The sequence below is a fragment of the Arctopsyche grandis genome, chromosome 9, assembly GCF_051622035.1.
Source record: "Arctopsyche grandis isolate Sample6627 chromosome 9, ASM5162203v2, whole genome shotgun sequence".
NCBI lineage: Eukaryota > Metazoa > Arthropoda > Insecta > Trichoptera > Hydropsychidae > Arctopsyche > Arctopsyche grandis.
In genome coordinates this window covers 5,101,942-5,117,328 of record NC_135363.1, presented here as the reverse complement: position 1 = coordinate 5,117,328, position 15,387 = coordinate 5,101,942, and the positions used below count along the sequence as shown (strand labels likewise).

The window sequence follows — 15,387 nt, the reverse complement described above, 5'->3', positions numbered from 1 at the left end:
GTTCTATGTGCGTGAGTGGTGTTTCCGAGAGGTGTTGGCATTTCTACAAAACACTCCTCGCACACACAAAAGATAATCTGTGTGATGGAGATCATCTGACGAGCACTGCTTCCAACTGAAGCCATGTATGTTCCTACATGACCCAAAACTTTAGTTCTAATATGATTCTTCTTCTCGTTGCAGTTCTTGTTCTTCGCCGCTGTAGTAGCTGTAGCACATGCTGGCCTCATCGCCCAGCCCACCTACTCCGCCTACTCAGCTCCCCTTTCTTATGCCGCCCCAGTGGCTAAGATCGCCGCCCCAATCGCCTATGCTGCTGGACCCGCCTACGCTAAAGTAGCCTCCATCGATGCCGACTACGACCCCAACCCACAATACAGCTTCGCCTACGATGTCCAAGACCACCTCACCGGAGACTCCAAGAGCCAACACGAAACTCGCTCCGGAGACGTAGTTCAAGGATCCTACTCCTTGGTCGACCCTGATGGTCACAAGCGTACCGTCGAATACACCGCTGATCCCCACAATGGTTTCAATGCCGTAGTCCACCGTGAACCTTTGGGCGTCAAAGTAGTCGCTCCAGTCGCTAAAGTCATCTCTCCTCTTGCCTACGCCGCCCCTGTTGCCAAGATCGGATATGCTGCCCCAGTTGCCAAACTTGCCTACTCTGCCCCCGCCTACTACCACTAAGAATGATAGACTTTTTAATTTAATAAATTATTTATTCTAGCATACTTTTTGCCTTTTTAATCAAACTTACCCCTTATATTCAAAAGTTTAAGATATGATGTAAACTACATGTGTTTAAAATTGGGTATTTACATACATACATATATCTAAAAAGCGGTTTATCTGGGGCAAACGAACATATGATCAAAAGGACAAAGCGAGGAAGAGGAATTATGTAGATCTTATGTACTACTGGTTACCAGATGCAGGAATTTGATAAAATGTCAAAAAAAACTGCACATTATCATTATATGAACAATTAGTGTGATGTTAATTGAGAGACTGCACATGTGCATTGACAGTGTAACGTCTGTTCGACCAGTGTGAAAAATTTACGTTTTATATATATTGATTATCATCATCTACAGCCACTAACTATCCACTATCGGATGAAGGCGTCTCCAATACACTTCCACTCGTCTCTGTTTTGCGCAACTCTCATCCATCTCACCCCACACATTTTCGTCTAACTTCGTCTACCTATCTTCCCTGCAGTCTTTCTTTCATCCTTTTGCAGTCTCTCGGGTACCTTTATAGCACTTCTTTTGTCCACCTTTCGTCCATTCTTCTAGACATGTGATCCGCCCATTGCCATTTCGATATCTTCACTTTACCCACTATATCCACAACACTCGTCATACTTCTCACCCACGTATTTTGATTCCTGCCCTTCCTCGTTATGACAAACATACAGCATTCCATACTTCTTTGAGTATATATTGATATAATGTAATGAAATTTCTTCCTTAGTGATACTTTGAAAGAATTTTTCAGATTAAGCTTTAGCTCATTTTAGATACCAAACTTGACACATTTTATATGGTTCGGTGATTACTGGTCACAAAATACTTGTCACAAAGTCACTAAAATCTCTATAACGGAACATCTGGCAGCCGAAAAGTCCATAATACTAACGATAACTATCATACTAATGAGAACTTGAGTGCCAAAGATTGTGTATTCGCGATTTTCAGGGCAAAAATTGTCTTTGTGACCACGGCAAAGTGACGAATAGTCCAATTACCATTTTATATACATGTAAGTATTATGTATGTATATCACATCCTTATATGATTTAAGTTTACTGCAATCGATTAAAAAGTCTTGACTTTGAAACCTGAGAATTTGAAGTGGTTTGCAAGACTATTTTCTGTCAAAATTTGCAGATTTATCTAGACCAATTTCTAGATACATATTTAAGATCGTTTGATATTAATCGCATTCATCATACTATGTACATGTGTATTGTCTTTTCATTATTTTTTTCCTATCCACTTCATAAGGCATAAGATGTTTTCTCAAAGAAAGCATTATTTTCAAGACATACTATTATCCCCTACTTAATATTATAATAGCAGCACGCAAAGTCCTCATATAAAAAATGAGTAAATATATAAGTTTCAAACACTGAATAAAATAAGACTAAACTTTTCAACTTTAACTTCGGTTAGAATATCGTTTTGAGTGGTGTCAATCAAGTCTGCATCAGCTGCAATAAATTACAATGTGTCTGCAATCCAATGAATGATAATTTAAGTGTTTGATTCGCCGATTGAATAAAACCACTCATGTATCATGATTGTATAATGTGTCAAACGTTGAATAGTATATATGTATGTAGTTTTTATGAATAATTTAATACGAAGTGAAGCGTGTAACAGACATATTGGCGTCCATTAATATCAAATAAGACAATCCTTTCGCTGGTATGATCGATAGTTTGAAACTTTATTTTGGGTCAAGACCTACCACAACACAGTAGTTTCATATGTAGACACTTTTGATAGACACTTTTATTAATTTCATCAAAACGACACTCCCAATGTAATACTGTCAACCTTGAATTAAAAAAAGTATTGAATTTATTCTATTAAAAGTAAACGTATTGATGACATCACATGAAAAATGAACTACTTAAGCTAATTGAAAATTAATATATACATAGGTAACTAAAAAGATTTTAGTAAAACTTGTGTATAAGATAACAACTTTAACTTTAACTTTAGCTACACTCAACATTAGAGTACAGCGACTATTGCTACACTCACTTAAGTGGCCTGAAACTTATTAATCCTCAATCTAAGTGACTTCCAACATTAAGGGTCTTCAACTACATGCATATTATGACACTTCAGTAACTTGAAACTAACAATTCTTCAACATTTCACATTAGTGACCCGGAACTCACTGACCTCCAACCATACATAGTAACATTTAACATTTATTTTCAGAATAGTTTCAATAACTTCAATCATTAAAAAGTATGGCAATCACATGAGAAATGAACTATTTAAGCTAAATGAAAACTAATATATACAAACTCGTATGTAGATAAAACTTGTGTATAAGATAAAAACTTACTTAAGTGACACTCAACATTAGAGTTCAGCAACTATTGTTACACTTACCTACATACATAAGTGTCTTGAAACTTATTAATCCTCAATCTAAGTGACTTTCAACATTAAGGATATATTACTACATACTTACTATGACATTTCAGTAGCTCGAAAGTATTCAGTTTCACATAAGTGACCCGAAACTCATTGACTGAGGGTCAATGAGTTTCGGGCCACTAACCCGAAACTCATTGACCCTCAACCATAAATTGACATGATATTTAACATTTATTTTGAGAATAGTTTTAGGGACTTCAATCATTAATTAAGATAATATATAAAAACAAACCTAATTAAGAAATCACCAATTCTCTCCGTAACTTTGATCATGAGTACGGCAAAGTGCTCAATATGCTATAGCGAGAGAGGGGCGAAAAGGGAAAAAATGATCAGAGCAGTGTGGACAAATGTGACAGTGTGGAAAAATGGGACAGTGTGGACAAATGGGACAGTGTGGACGACTGACGTCACCGTGAACGAAGATGCAGTATTTTAAAACGTGTCTATTACGATTATTTTTCACCATGGTAATGAGCGGACGTCATTTCCACTTATATTGATGACCAAACCGAGCAAAATGGCAAAGTTTGAAAACGATCAGATAAGAACCCAAACTTCGTCACACGACAAAATTGATTCTGAACTAAGAAGAGGTTAGTAATAATAATAAAAATTATGGTAATCCGTTATTTTTTAAATAAAATATCGCGACACTTTGCACTTGAGCCTTGAATAGTACAAGCTAGACTTAGTTAACTATCTTCTTCTTCTTATGGCATGTCCGATTCAAGCGTCAATTTTGGACAATTTGTTGAAATTCTTCCCGATTTCTTGAAACCTAAAATATCTTTTCCATACAAGCTACTCCTGTCCAGTTAATATGCCATATAGTTGGCTAGTATTGTCACCAAAAATGATCAAATTTGTATGTGTAAATCCTTCCAATAGTATATGAGTGAACTTATAAATTAAATAGGGCTCAAATTCAGAAAATAAAATTAAATAAAAATCGTATAGTTTTCAGTTCATGCCTTATATATTTAATAAAAAATAAATAATAATTCAAATTTATTTAAATGACTTAGTGGTAGTAGGATGGGGCGCTGTAGGCAACTGGGGCGGCGATCTTGGCAACTGGGGCGGCATAGGCAAGAGGGGCGGCAAACTTGGCAACAGGGGCGGCATAGGCGACTGGGGCAGCAGCGAATTTGGCAACTGGGGCAGCATAGGCGACTGGGGCAGCAGCATATTTGGCAACTGGGGCAGCATAGGCGACTGGAGCAGCAGCATATTTGGCAACTGGGGCAGCATAAGCTACTGGAGCAGCAGCGATGGCTTTGACGGCATGACCGATGGGTTCACGGTGGACTACGGCATTGAAACCATTGTGGGGATCAGCGGTGTATTCGACGGTACGCTTGACGCCATCAGGGTCGACAACAGAGTAAGATCCCTTGACTACGTCTCCTTCACGTACTTCAGATTGGCTCTTGGAGTCTCCGGTGAGGTGGTCTTGGATGTCGTAGGAGTAGCTGTATTGTGGGTTGGGGTCGTAGTCGGCATCTACGGTGGCTACTTTGGCGTAGGCGGGTCCAGCGGCATAAGCGGGTCCAGCGGCGTAGGCGACTGGGGCGGCGATTTTGGCTACTGGGGCGGCGTAAGCGAGAGGGGCGGCGATCTTGGCAACGGGGGCGGCATAAGCAAGAGGGGCGGCAATCTTAGCAACTGGGGCAGAGTAGGCCAATGGAGCGGCAGCATAAGCTGGGGCAGCAGCATAAGCTGGGGCGGCAGCATAAGCTGGTCCAGCAGAGTAGGCTGGTCCAGCAGCATATGCTGGTCCAGCAAGGATGCCAGCTCGGGCTACAGCCACGACAGCGGCAAAGATCAAGAACTGAAATATATTAAAATTTAAGATTTTATAAGCTAAATATAGAATATAATCTGATTAGAGGACTCAAATAAAGCTACCTATGTTACATATACAGTAGTTAAGCGCAAAGTATATATGTATATGTATATTGATTTGGAATGTCAATATTTAGCTGTCCGAAATATTTTAGTATAATACAACAAATATATGAAACATTTTCAGAATTCAATTAAAAAATACTATAAACTATAATATAATATAAATTTAACAGATATATATACCTGACTTATTCAATTACTATTCGTTAAGAAGTATATGTCAACTGCTTATAATCAAAATATAATACATACATATATAATAATGCCAAATGTAATATTTGAATAAAATATTATTTTATGCCATTATGTAACCTAATTTAATTTAAAATAATATAATATTTCAATTATTATTATTGTAGAGAAAGATTCAAATAAAATGTTTAAACCGTCATTTGTCATCGAAATAATCTATAAAGGCTGTATTGGAACACGTTCAAATTATTTTTAATTCGCATATTATAATCTGTATGTGAGTTTTTAAACTATAAATATTATTAAAATTAATATATTTTATATTACAATTTTTTTTCAAAGAAATACAAAGAAATAAAATTGGAGACTTTAATGCGTTAGGGTATACGAAACCCAGCACAGAAAAGTTAAAATGAATAAAAAAAACAAATGCATCGATTATTTAAATTTTATTTCAAACAAATTCGTTTTAAGCAAAAATTACATTTAGTATCAAAATTCAACCATTAAAAGATCGCATATAAAACTTTTGCTTTGAATTTAAATTCGAAAAAAATAATTAGCAACTACAGAGGGTATCTAAAGAGTGCGAGCGTACCTTGAAAGCCATTTCGGAGATCTTGGTGCTCGAATATCCACAAGTGAAATCCTAGTGTGTGGCTGTCGGCCGACTCTTTTTATACCGGGCGGCGTCCCGATACACTGACGTATGCATTGTTGGCGAAACTACTCAAGATGATTACTATTACTACCACAAAGACAGACCATGGTCGCCAAATGACGCCCCACGGCCAAAAACGAGAGCTCGCTCCTTTTCGCACACGCGAGTGCGCTTTCACGCCTGCGAAAGCGCCGTCTCGCTCGCACACTAGGTCAAAACTCGTATGAATTTATTTATTAGTAGTATATGTATGATATTACATATATGGAACATTACACATGCATTGCATAAAGCTGAAATTATAACCCCACTTACATAATGAGCCGCTAATAAATGGAAGCTGAATTTTTATGTGCATTTATTATATGCGCTTGACTTGGGTCGCTGGAAATTTAAAATATTAACTAAATTTTATTTATTGCTATTCTACAACACATTTCTGATGAAATTGCGTTTAATTTTTTTAAATACTAGCTGTATTACCGGCTTCACTCGGTATTTATAATATAAACCGCTTAAATACATATGACTAGTCTATGTATTTAATACTCATTTTTTTTTTATTAAATTGACTGTCACGAACAAACAAACATATATAGTAAGTCTCTTATAAAAAATTATATGTATACCAGAATCCGGCGCCTGCGCCCCCTAAGGCTCCCCCAGCACGAGGGGGGATTCGCCCTCGGCGCCCCCTTTGCCCCCGGCGCGAAGGGCTTCGTCCTCTGCGCCTTCGCCCCCGGGTACTTCGAATCTTTTCGAAAAAAATCGAATCGGCGCCTATGAATCGAAAAAAAAACTACGAACGAAGGTTACATACATACATATATGCAAAGTCTCTTTCCAAATTATATATTAGATTTGTAGTATAGAAATGAGAAATAATGTCACCAAAAATCGTCTTTGTATATATGTATGTATGTATATGTGAAAATATATTTTCACTGACGTTTCTTTGAAATCATAACCAGTTACATTTTCAGGGTTGGTTTTATTCATTTAAGATTAGCTTGTTAGGGTTGATATATTATTTAAGGGTTAGGATAGGTTAGGTTAAGTCAGTGTTGGCCTATTCATTTAAGATTGGGTTGTTAGGGTTAAGCTATAGAGTTAAACGTTGTAAATTCATTGTTTGATACATTTTCACTGCTTGAATTGGTGAAAATATATTTTCACTTGAAATATGCTTTCACTGTAACATATATTATATACTTTAGATGTGCTTTACTTTGGACTTAATTTTAATTAAAACTTATTTTTTTTCATTCCTGTACATATTCTTATATGCAACTAAGTATATCTATATTTATATAAATAAGTATACCTACATATATGTATATAGAATAATGTCCTGTTCTGTATTATCTTTATACTTTGAAACTATTTTGCCCGTAACACATAAAAGTTTTTTTTTTAATTATTGGAATATTATTATTAATAGTATTATTTAAATTAAATTTTTTTTAAATATTCAAAATAATTATAGTTTTTACATTATGAATATTTAGTCAAAAATTAGTCTATTCTATACTGGTACTCACATACACAATTTGACTATTTTTATTAATTATTTTAAATCAAAGGGTAGTAATAAAAAAAAAACATTAATTCTCATTCCGAGGTCGACTTGTTTGTGCTTTTATTTTAGTGATAAATTGTCCTTGCTCGGAGGGATCCAATCAGAAAATTATTGATCAACATCAGATAAGTGTTTGATCATGCATGTATTAGATTTCATAATCGTATACAGCACTATCAAAATTTCAACTTTTTTTTGTTGTAAAATACGTAGGATTGTATTAAAATTGGATCAGAATATGATACTGCAAAAAATATTGTGCGACCTTCTTGCTTAAAGTTCAAGAACTTAAGTAGATATCAATGTGAACGAAAGTTGCATTAATTAAAGAGCACGCGGGCTATAAACAATGGATGATAAATTATGAACTTTTTTATATATGAATAAAATATATTTTGAAAATCTACATATATTAAAAAATTAAATTAACTTTGTGCATGTTTGTTCAATTGTGAAATGAAGTTTGAATAATAGAAAAGAGAAAGTAAACATTAACATGAAATTAGAAAGGGTTAATATTGATTGTATTTTCTATTAATATCTTACTGCAAATTTTTTATTATCAAATGTGCTTGTAGTTACAACAAATGTTAAACTATAAAATACAACAGTATTGATTGATTTATCTGATTTAAAAATGAAACAATAAAATATCCTTAAATATCAAGTTCAACTGGCAACTATTCGACTGGTTCAATATTGAGCAAAGAGCACGTCACACGTCTCGGCAATCAAGTTCTATACCGAAAGTGAATTTTAAACTTTCGCTCCGACCTGTATACGAAACAATAATCATACTCTCGTGTTGTTTGATAGGTAAGAAAAAATAATGGATTAATCGCCCGCAGTGACGTTATAATTGTAACGAGTTTTATTAGCGAGAAATTAGGACAAAGTTTACACTCACACGGTCAATCAAATTTAGACACGTATGATTCTCAAGGTATATAAGAAAGTCGGTGGCCAAAACTCGAACTATTCGACGTTTGAGAAGCGAAAGGTTAACTAATCGTATTTGCCTTTTAAAAGCTTACAACTCCGACAGTTTAATTTTAAAAAATTGCGTACAATCTGTCAGATTTGGAAGCGTTAAAATTTGAGCAATTAGTCAATTCATAAAAACGCGGCAGAAAAATGTGATAATATATTGCATTTTTAGTATTTTTTAAATAATAATAATAGTATTAATTTAACTTGATTAAACATCTTTTTAAATATACACATGTTTTGATTTTTAAATGCTTTTTATTATTACAAAATTATGTTCACAGTACATCTTATATATATTTTAATAGCTACTGATCTACTGATCATTTTCTATTTTACAATTCTAATTTAATTTTGTTAGTAATCATAGTATTATATTATTTTAATGTTAATGTACAGCATAGTAGTAAAAGAGTTCAAAAACCTATTTACAATTCTAAATATGCATATGTATAAGGTTGAATCAATACTGAATTTATTTATTTATGTAGGAATATATAGAGAACTTACAGAAAAAAATCATACTTTGAAAAATTTTATAATATCGATCTAAAACGTAACCAAACTGAAATAAATCAACTTATTTGTAAGCTGCCAATTAAATACATATAATCAACTTTTTTAATAACATTCAATAAATCATATGTATCTTACAGATCGCTCCAATGTGACGAGTGTATGTACTATACATATGTATATACATAGATCAAGAAATATCAATTATAAATACATAATTATTATATATGTACATATTTTATATTTAAACACGACATTTATGATCAAACATTGCACAGAAGCATTGTTTGCATTATACAAGGCAAATACGATCAACATCCACATAGACAAAGTATTTGGATAAATTTGCAGTATTGATACAAATCGAATAATTCGAATTTTGTGGGAGAGATAGGACGGGTATGCCAATTTGTAGTTAACGTTCCAATGAAAATTAGTCAGCAGTATGGCTTAATGGTAGCGTGTTTAATGGTAGGTTAGCACCAAGTGATCAGTGGGTTCGATCCGCCATACTACTGCTTAGATTTGGGGGTATTTGTGACACCAAATCGATCGTTTTTTATCAGAGTTTGCCAATTTTATCTGATCATTGTTGAAACGGTTCCTCAAAATTGGCAAAAAATCATCTTTCCTGCCGTCACAAATCTTCTGTATTTATTGTGTGTATAATTTGTAAAAATTATGTACAAAATCTAAATCCATAGATGTCTCAATGGATTAATTCTGCTATTAATTAATTAATTAATTGTTATTTTGTGTTCTTCAGCTTCTGGAAATACAGTGATTTAAATAATAATGAAATGCTGCATTGTTTGCGATTAATTATCCAGGAAGGCGCATTGGGGTCTTCTTGTCAAGCCTTCCTGGTATATATCTATGTAAAAATAAAATAAAATAAAATAAATTGGCAAACTCTGATAGGAAACGATCGACCTGGTGTCTAACCAAGGTCTGGTCAGTAGCAACCAGTAGGATCGAACCCGTGACCAATTTGTTCGAAAGCATTATATGCTCATTACTAGTCTACGCTGCTGGTTATAATACATAATCCTTTGATTATAATAAACATCGACCTATATATCGAAATCGCCAATTTCTTGCAGCACTGCTTGTACGTACATATCTACATATATTGCGTCAAATTGCACGATGCCAATTTTTATTGCTTCTCCAAACTTTTTCTGCATTATAATTAAGGAAATCAATTTTATATTTAAAATAGACTACATTTTTATTGCACACATACATATATACATTAGTTTAGTTATTAAGGCCGAGCCGCGCCTTTGGCAGTGCAGCGAAGTCACGTAAAGTGACCGACTTTACGTGAGATAACCGGTGCGAGCTTCTGACACGTACAATACATCAAATAAATTTCTGATCTGATTTTAAAACGTCGATAAAAATTAATGACCACCATTCGCATTAATGGATTGCGGTATAACATGACCAGAGCGAAATCTATCTATAGTGCATCATAGGGCAAAGTTGAGCGAGTTTTACACAGAGCGCTAAAAGTCGAGCGATCGTTAATGACACTAAAAAGTATTTCAGTTTTTTTTAGATGCGTTCAGAAGATTCCGAGTGTCCTTCAGTATTATTTCGAGAAATAAAAGTTTGAATTATTCATTTCGTTGAATTTATTTCAGAGATATTGCTTGGAGGCGGCGTACTTTGAGATACACCGATAGCATTATTTGATACACTTACACTGGCCAACCTTTCACTTTCGTCTCGGAACAATGCAGACGTAAAGCACCGGTGTTTTACGACAATGCATGAACTCTGTCCGCCTGGGCTGGTCAGCCAGGAAAACCTTCGCAGCCTCCAAAGGGCCTCGAGTCGATAGGGCGGACAAAGACCTCTCGCCGGATCCTTAGAAAGTTGTGAAAGAAAATTCTACATGTAGCAAGTCGGTTCAAGGCTTCGATGACCATTATAAAATGAAATTAAAAAAAAAGAAAAACGAATGAAATAAATACGATAGCATTTGTACGACCTTTGACTTGCGAAATTAATTAATCGCGATATTGTAATTCGCTACGCTAAAAATGTAACGAGTTAGAAGCATTTAAAAAAAAAATAGCAAGTAGTTGGCCGTGAATGAATTTAGGACTTTGCGTACTTTGGGCAGTGGTTTTCAAGCTTCAACAAATAATATTTTAAGTGAAAAAACAGTTGATAATAGTTGCAGATCTATTCTACATACATATATATGTACACTATATTTTCACATACTTAAAAGTGTACAAAGTTTGTTTTGAAATAATATATTTAATTTTATGTGAAGCCGTTGAATGTATAATGTATATCCAATGTACCCCATTACTTCTAGGTAGAATGGAATCTGAAATTAAAATGTACATATATTGTTGATGGTTTAAGTACGTTAATATTTGATGGCCAGTTAAAAATATCTAAGTCAGATAAAATATATAATTTTGACAGAAAACTATTGATTTGGATCTACATACATATGTAGTGATGTATATGTAATATGATAATTCATATATTTCCAGATCGTATTAAACTACGCATGGAAAACTATTGATAAACTGAAATAAAGTTCTATGACTTGTACTAGGGTTTGAGCCAATCATAAATATGACTCACTTATAAATTAAACTTTGATTTAAATAAAATATGTACTATTATGTAATCGGAAAAATAAAAATATAGCTTTGAAAGCTCTTAGACCTTATTAAAGAGTTTTTCGGATAATGTATTGGGCAATTTTTTGCAAAAATGACTTACAAGGACTCAATATATAAATATATAAATAAATAAATAAATATATATTATATATGTCTAAACAACAAGCTATATGCTTAATTACTTTTAATCGACTACAATTTAAATGCGTATTTATCGTTAGCATGTCATAAAATTTGTGTCGATTAAAAAAATATTGTATCATTTAAAAATACAAATTTACAATTAAAAAATAATTTCTCATATCTATGTACATATATTAAAAAATAAGTAATAGAAAAAATATATAATTACGTTATAAAACAAAAGAACAAATAAAAGGTCTTATGTTTAAAAAATAAGCAATACACTTAAAAAAATAAAATAAGCAATACGATTAAATACCTCTAATGAATAAATAAAAAAATACTTGATTATTTGAAAAATTAAAAATCCACATATGTGTTAATAAGGTCAGTAATTTAATAGCAAATGCAAGCATGTGGTAAGTTACATTCACAATATAAAAAAAATATAAAGCAACCTAAAATGAATGAATTGCGCAATAACGCTGAGCATTAAATATACCACATATTAGATCGGCAACGTCTTAACCGGCAACCATCCAAGTTGCATTGTTTAATATTAACAACTTCCGAGTTAGCAATTTGTGAATTAAACTGTAAATTTTTTATAGAGTTTTTCAATTCCGCCTTTAACTGCACACTTTTTAATTGTTAAACGATCGAAACATTTTTTTTTATTTCTTACCAGAAATAAATATTGTTCAATGTTTTATTGATTAAAAATATATTTATTATATGCGCAATTTCGTTTTTTCAAATGCGCAAATGATTCGTTCTAATGATATATTTTATGCACTGTTAAGTCGTACCCCTTTACATATTCTGCTAATTTCCCAAGTTTTCGTTCGACAGGTATTCTCCGAAACCAAACCAAAAATCAGAATCACCATGCAAATATAGTAGGAAGCGATCTCTACGGCAGGCAAATGGTTCTCTTACATTATGTGAAGAAATATCACACTTCATTTGATGAGGACATAAATACACGCACTCTATTGAAAATCTTTATGAAAAGGAACAAAAGAACAATTCAAAAGACACCCAACTATTAACATAAACAAAATGAACTATTTCAAATGCAAATTTCAACATTGCCAACAATTGGAACGCGGAAAAATGCGTGTCACACTTGAACATCCCTGATTTGACACATCAAACGACTTAAACTAGACCTAGAGATTTTTTTCGATCACTCACTAATCATATGCATTTCCAATTCTATTATATTTGTTTTATAATAACGCTTCGAGCTAACTAACATACATACATACATACATATGTGAATACTCGCATTATTCAGTAACCAAAGGTGACCTAAAATTGTGACATGTAACTTTTTTTCTGCGGTGTAATTACCGCAAAAAATTGTTATGCTAACATCATCATAATATTTTATGGATCTCAATACATGTGACACTAATTTTCTATAATGATCGAATATATCGTACCACATTATATCACAACCGTAGAGCAAAGATGATAACTTCACAATTCTAACTTGCTAACCTTAATGTTATTAATGCAGTTTCGTTTCTGTTTTTATATTATATCTCAAAGATATTTAATGGGAAGATAATTGGCTGAAGTTAATTACGAAGATTTATCAATGTTGTATTCAATATCTCTGATTTATGACAATCTTAAGAAGTCTGTATAATTATGTAGTTCTTATGAACTCATCACCTTTAGGGCGAAAACACACTGAGTGGTACGTGGTACGTGTTTTTTTAGATACTTTTAAACGTGCAAAAGCACCCCTAGCCCATATACTTGATACACATTCCCAAAAACCACCCCCTGGAGTGTTTTCGGTGATATTTTATCCTTGTATTTATCCTTGCTTGATACTGATCGATGGCGGTGAATCCCATATTAAAAGAAATGTAGGAGAAACCTGGCGGTTGCATATGGATATGCATTAGGGATCCCAAATCCGAATATTCGAATACTTTTTATACGGACTTATTTTTAATCTACAGCACATTTAGTTCTATTTGATGTTACGGATAATGATTCTCTAAAAATTTTAATAATATCTTGAACCTCTTAAAACTACAAATAAATAATTCAAAGCTACTATTCGATATTCGATATTCGAATATATTTTAGAATATTTGGGATCCCTAATATGCATACACGTGCGACCTCCCAAATATATAGCCAGCAGTTTGGCTTAGTGGTAGCGTATATATTTAGCACCACTGAGGTCAAAGGTTCGAGTCCTCGCCACTGCTGGTTAGATTTGGGGGTTTTGTGACTCCAAATCGATCGTTTCTCTATCAGAGTTTGCCAGTTTTATCTGATAATTGCTGAAACGGTTCCTGAAAATTGGTATTAGATCTAATCCTGTTGTCACAAAATCTGCCTGTGTATAATTTGTAATATTTATACACAGTAATCTGAAATCTATAGATATCTCTATAGACATCTCTATAATTTCGTATTTATTATATGTATAAAAATTGTATACAAAAAAAAAAATCTAAAAATAATCCATAGATGTCTGTATGATTATTATTTCTGATTAATTGTTATATGCTATATATTCTGCTTGTATATGTATGTATTACTGTATTTCTGATTTCTGATTGTTTATGTATTCTGTATTTTCGTTAACGTACACCCGTCGCATTGGAGCAAATCTGTAATGGCGAGTGTGTATTGATTTGTAACAATAAAATAAAATAAATATATATGCATTCTGAACGTGCAACTACACCCGAATTCGGTTTGGGAAACATCCACTGTTTACTGTCACAGCGGGAAGCCAAGGAAACGTAACGTCCCATACCACTCAGTTAGTTTTTACCCTTATGCTCTAAGAATGTGATATTATCTGTGCAAATGGATGGATAATTAAATTGATTGATTTTTCGCGCATTGGATAGAATGTAAGGCGAGAAGATTTGTGTAGAATCCGAAGCATTTTGGCGGGAAAATCTATTAGAAATCAGTGCAAAATGGTGTGCAATGCGTACGAGGTCAACCTTCTTGTGTTTGAGATGCCGTTGTGCAACATATTATATTAGAAACGTGTGATGATTATCAGCGTCCGTATACGACCATTAATAAGCACTGTTTTATTCAAAACGGTCTATTCTAAATATACTCGACAATTATCCTGTGAGAATTTGTTTGATTTATGGGTGCAAGGGATATGGTGATGGGCTGGTGTGAATGGACCTTTGGTATTGTGGGTTGAACGGTTGATTGTTAGATGGATGATAAGACTGTGTGTGTGTGTGTGCACTACCTATAATGTTGTAAAAGTAGGTTAAGGTCTGGTTGAGACCTAAGAATAGTTCATTGAAGGTTTATGTTGTGTGGGGCGTGAGCAATCAATTCGGCGAGTGCAAAAGTCTGGCTGGCTTGTCTAGCTCGAAAGCAATGATAGTTGATTTTACGAATGAAAAAATTAGTTGAAAATTAATTTTAATATGTATAATAGTAGAAGATAAAATACGCATTAATAATTGTGTAATTCCAAGATTATATAATACTAGTGAATAGCCCGATGAAATATCATCGCATGGGTATAAAATCATATATATAAAGACGGTAATCTGTGTGTGTGTGTGT

General features: G+C 33.5%; 2 protein-coding genes across 2 annotated transcripts in view; one reads left to right on the top strand and one right to left on the bottom strand.

Annotated features, from left to right (window-relative positions):
* The window catches only part of LOC143916793 (uncharacterized), a 52,880-nt gene that overhangs the window by 24,802 nt on the left and 12,691 nt on the right, over positions 1-15,387 (top strand). The window contains exon 3 of the mRNA XM_077438042.1: positions 260-676. Coding sequence (XP_077294168.1) covers positions 260-676 — 417 coding nt within the window. The remainder of the gene's footprint in view (positions 1-259; positions 677-15,387) is intronic.
* Positions 4,150-5,933, bottom strand: LOC143917130 (cuticle protein-like). Its single transcript, XM_077438543.1, has 2 exons — positions 5,887-5,933; positions 4,150-5,019 (listed from the first exon to the last, which is right to left on the bottom strand). Exons 1-2 carry the CDS (start codon positions 5,896-5,898, stop codon positions 4,210-4,212), a joined length of 822 nt encoding a protein of 273 aa, XP_077294669.1. The 5' UTR covers positions 5,899-5,933; the 3' UTR covers positions 4,150-4,209.